Source organism: Molothrus aeneus, chromosome 1 (genome assembly GCF_037042795.1).
Source record: "Molothrus aeneus isolate 106 chromosome 1, BPBGC_Maene_1.0, whole genome shotgun sequence".
NCBI classification, from domain to species: Eukaryota; Metazoa; Chordata; class Aves; order Passeriformes; family Icteridae; genus Molothrus; species Molothrus aeneus.
In genome coordinates this window covers 152,089,307-152,094,201 of record NC_089646.1, presented here as the reverse complement: position 1 = coordinate 152,094,201, position 4,895 = coordinate 152,089,307, and the positions used below count along the sequence as shown (strand labels likewise).

Sequence of the window (4,895 nt, the reverse complement as noted above, 5' to 3'; positions counted from 1 at the left end):
GATTGAAGGAATGCTGCTGCTTCCTGCCTAAAGCATTTTGTACAAAGGAGATAATTCTGAATGGCTCTGGACAATCCAAAAATCTTTCCTTGCCTCCTCTCCCACTTCCCAGAGATATTAAGCTCCCATTCCATGGCAGAAAGAAAGGATGGAGGGTGCCAGCAAGAAAGGTGTCACCCCAGCCATGCCCTGACTCGCTCCAGGTTTTGTGGCTCAGCCCAAAAAAGGACTCCCGTGTTTGGATCAGCTCAATTACTCCACAGATCAGCAATGCAGACAGGAGCAGGCCTTGGAAAAAAAAGATTGGATGGGGAGGAGAGGTAAAAAAAAACATTGCTATCTGCAGCCTCATCATAGGTCTCTACGCACAAACACACCCAGCACTGATCACACCTTGGGTGCTCCCACTGCCCAAACCTCAAATTAATGCAATCAAAGGAAGCCAGGGACGAGGCAGGGCTGGTATAAAACCCTCCTGGGGTGCATCTTCCCACACTGCTCCAGCTCCGAGGGCACGAGGACCAACCATGAAGGCTTTTCTGGTGGCCCTGCTGGCTGCAGTCCTGTGTGCCCAGCAAGGTAAGGGGGCTGGGAGAGCCAGAGGAGAGGAAAAACAAGGAGATAAATGAGGGACAAGAGGGTTTGGCAGCTTTTGCTGCAGCTGCCGAGGTCTTGGCGGGGAATTTTTGGTGTCAGCCATGGCCAGAAATATTTGGTGTGGTTGAGTCCTCGCTCTTGGGTGGGTTCTCTGTGACCCAGAGGAGATGAATTCTGGTTTCTCACACCCTCAGATATCCAGCTCCAACCACTTCAGGGCTGAAGACACGACCTGAAAAATGCTGACAGGAATCAAGCAGGGCTCAGGGTTTTTGCCTTTGCTTTGATTTTTGTTCCTGAATGAAACTCGAGGAGCTGTTGTGGACGAAAGCTCGGCTGGTCTTGGCTCCACATCTCCTGCCAGCATTTCACTTTATTCCCCACAACTCCAATTAGGTAATGAGGCTGCTGGCAGGTATTTGAAAGCCTCAGAGCTCTTTGCTCCTAAATTGGAAGAGCTGTTAAGTGCCTGGGAGCGTGTTTGGAATGGGATGCACAACGCTCTGCTCTTGTCCTCTTTAAAAGGAGGCCCAGCCGTACCTGGATAATTGTGGGGGAATATCCAGTTGGGAAATCTTGGCTGTGGGCACGGATTTGCCAGCCCGAGGAGCACAATTTGCACCGTTAAGGTTGTTTCTGGCTGCATTTGCAAAACTCCGGCTAATGGAGGGTGGAGGGCAGACGCAGGAAAGGCTTTAGAGCAGCTCTAATGGTTCGTGCTGTTATTGTTTCCTGGCTGGAAGGGATTTTCCTTGGATCACTTAGGGAGCATCAGCACTTTCAGTTGCTCTCAGGCACGTGCTGAGGGCCCGGGTCCATCCGCAGCAGGAAGTGGTTTGGGGAAATTTGGCAGAAAAGCAGATCAGAGAGGGCTCCTGGGTCTGTAAATTGCAATAATCCTCGCCAGGTCTGGGTTTTGCTTTGCATGCAGAGGGGCAGGAGCCCCCAGATCGAGCTGGGGAGCCTCCAGAGGAGAGGCGGGAGGCTGAAAATTCCCAAGTGATGGAGAAATAGTGAGAGATGGAAGGGAGAACTTAAATCCAGTTTGCAACAAGGCTGATTTTACCTCCTGCTACAGAGAACCCCTGAGCTTGCAACACCTGGCACTGGAAAAGAGCAGAGAATCAGAAAACTATAAAATGGTTTGGTTTGGAAAGGAGCTTAAAGATCATCCTGTTCTACCCCCCTGCCATGGGCAGGGACACCTTCCACTGTCCCAGGTTGTTCCAAGCCCTGTCCAACTTTCCTTGAGGCATCTGGGAAGGTTTCAGAGCAAGCCAGTCCTGTGCTGAGACACCCAGAGCTCCCCAGATCACAGAGGGGAGGCCTTTTTTCCCCTCCTCCTTGGGATAGTTAGAGACAAAAAGGGCTGTCAGTTATCTTTTAAAACTGCTTCTGGAACTGTTTAGCCAAGTGTCATGGGCAGAATGAACCTCAGATGACAGCTTGAATCGAGAACGAACATTGAAGGGCCACTGGGAGGGGTTTTCTTGCTAAAAACAAGATCAAGTTTGATTGGAAGGGGTGTTATGTGGAAAAAAAAAAAAGCTTTCCTGGGCTGAGAAAATCAGGAAAAACAGAACCAGGGAAATCTCAGCCTCATGGAGACCCCTCGCTGGTTTGTAATTTTTGTTCACCTTCAACCAAGAGCTCTTCATCGCTGGTGACAATGGAGCAGGATTTCCTGGGAGCAGCCCAGCAGCCCCAAAATGAGGAGCATTTCTTGGAAATTTGGGCAGGAGGGAAGCAATTTCCACCAACCGTGAATCCACCTCTGGGGAACGAGAAGGCACATCTGTGTTCCAGTGGCCAGCCTGGAAGTTTTACTCAATTTACTTCAGCTGTGCCCAATAATATCCCACTTTTTTTCTGGCTCTGGGATAGACCTGGCTTGTCACTGAGGAAAAATTATCATGGAGAACACCCTGTTCCAGGTGCTGATAGGAGTAATCCATCCATCGTCCAGGGCAGCCTCTTCCAGGGAACTCCCTTTACTGTGGCGCCTCAATTTGGCTCCCAGGGGTGTCACCAGGCATTAATTAATTCATGTCTGGGCAGGGTTCTGCAGATGTAGGGTGAAAATATTTAAAATTGACCTCTAGAATTGGGCCAGTTCCTCCTCCCCTCGCCAGGACTTTGCTTTTAGAGGTTGGTTTTCAACAAGGCCAACGTGGATCCTGGGGAGAAGAAAAAAAATCACCTGAAAATGCTGCTCAGGATGAAAAATATAAATTTAACCCCTTAAAACCTTCAGTCCAGAAAGAAAACTTGGTTTGCTCTCTACATTTGTTTTCTCAGCTCTATTAATCAAACCTAAACTTATTGCACTTGCTGGGAAAAGTTGTTCACACCAGACTTTCCCTCTTGTACTTTCCAAGGCTTTTGACACTTTTTTTTTCCCCAGGAGGGAATTGCTGGGAATCACTAATCTGTTTTGTGGGTGTTTTTTCCAGCTTCCTCCCTGTTTTGCTACATCTGTGACAATGAACATTCCAACTGGAACTGCATGAAAACCTACAGGTGTGAGGACCATGAGAAATACTGCACAACCACGTACAGCACTGTTGGACTTGGTGAGTCCCAGAAAATTGGATTTTTTTTTTTCTTCTAGAAGTTGGTGGGCAACTTTTTAAAAGGGAATTGATGGAAATCAATGGTTTTGTTGGAAAGAAGTGATGATTTTGAGGTTGAAGTGTCTCAATGTGATGAGTGTGAATCCTTTGAGGTAGAAGGGACCTTCAGGGTCATTTTGTTCCAGGGACACCTCCCACTAGACCAGGCTGCTTCCAAGGATGGAGCAGCCACAGTTTCTCTGGAAAACCTGTGCCAGGGCCTCACTACCTTGTGGAAGGGCTGGCTGGAACCCCCAAATTTCAGGAGCAGCCTCTGTTGTTTGATCTGAGGTGTTTTGGGATGGAGAATAGAAAAGGGTTGGGTGCTAATAACATGGTTTTAAAAAATGCATTGGAATCGGAATGCACTGAAAAAATGCTGTGGGAATGCATTGGAATTGCTGTCCTACAGGAACTACAGAATCATTTAGGTTGGGAAAGACCTCCAAGGTCTTGAGGCCAAACTTTGACTGGCCACCACCTGGGCAACCAGATCAGAGACTTAGGCCAGTCTGGGTTTCAATCAAGGACTTCCCAGTGTCCCACACTCAATCCAGGACTTGTGGATTCACACCCAGCCCTGTCAAACCCCCCTAAGACCTTTTATTGCTGTGTGGAAAATTAAGGAAACTGCAAATCCCTCTCATCTGGCCAGCTCTTCCAACAGAATCCTAAATCCCAGCTCCCCTTTCTCACCCCTTCTCCACCCAGGCAAGGACGTGGGGCACCGCATCACCAAGAAATGCTCTGTGGACTGTCCCGAGACCAACGTGAATTTCGGGATGGCCGCGTACTCCACCAAGTGCTGCAGCACCTCCCTGTGCAACTTCAGCGGCGCCAACAGCATCCGGATCAACTACGCCGTGGTCCTGCTGGGAATCGTGGGGAGTTTGATCTGTGTGCTCAGGGTGGGGTTGTGATCAGGCCTGGCAGGAGATTGAGACCACCCAAGGATCCACAAGGAATTCCCCAAGTGAGAAACCTCAGCCGATGGTTTCCAGCAGTGACCCTGTTGTATTCCAAGACGTCGCTTCAGATCCCAACACGACACCTATTTTTCCCCCCCCTGTTGTTTTATACTAATTTTTCCCCTGGAAAAGCTCTTTTGATAGCACGTGTGTGATAACTGTCAGACAAAATAAAGATTTGTGTTATTCTAGAAGTGTGTTTGTTGTATCCGCACCAGGACCAGCCTGAGAAATCAGCTCTGCTTCACATTGAATTCCTCTTTTTAGCACTTGGGAGCCTTCTCCAGGCTGCCTTTCCTAACTTTCTTCCATCCAGCAGCTCCAGACACTCCACAGAGCCAGATGGTCTCCCAGATCCCTCCGAGATAAGGAAAGGTCGGAGATGTTTGTGTTGTTCCCATTGCAAACAACAGCGAGAATTGTCTTCTAGATGCTGAGACAGGACCAGGAATTTGGTCCTGCAGGAATTTGCACTGGGAAGTTCTCCTGGGATCTCTGCAAGGTGAGTTGCTCCAGCTTTTAAAAACAGGTAAAGGCCCCATGCCAAGATGCTGGAGATGCTCAAGGTAAGGAAAACGCTGCTGGAATCTGTCCCTATGGAAAGGAGACCCCTGTGCCAGCTTGGAGAAGCTGCTGAGCGATTGCTCCTGATTTTCCTGTGGGAAATGGGCAGGAAGAGCCTGGAAGAGGTGATGGTATCTGAGCTGACTGGGAGGTC

General features: G+C 49.0%; 1 protein-coding gene across 1 annotated transcript; it reads left to right on the top strand.

The window, feature by feature from the left end:
• The first annotated feature begins 527 nt into the window (after positions 1–527).
• On the top strand, positions 528–4,129 carry LOC136555705 (lymphocyte antigen 6E-like). The gene is made up of 3 exons (XM_066548628.1): positions 528–579; positions 3,051–3,170; positions 3,921–4,129. Exons 1-3 carry the CDS (start codon positions 528–530, stop codon positions 4,127–4,129), a joined length of 381 nt encoding a protein of 126 aa, XP_066404725.1.
• Positions 4,130–4,895: the final 766 nt, after the last annotated feature.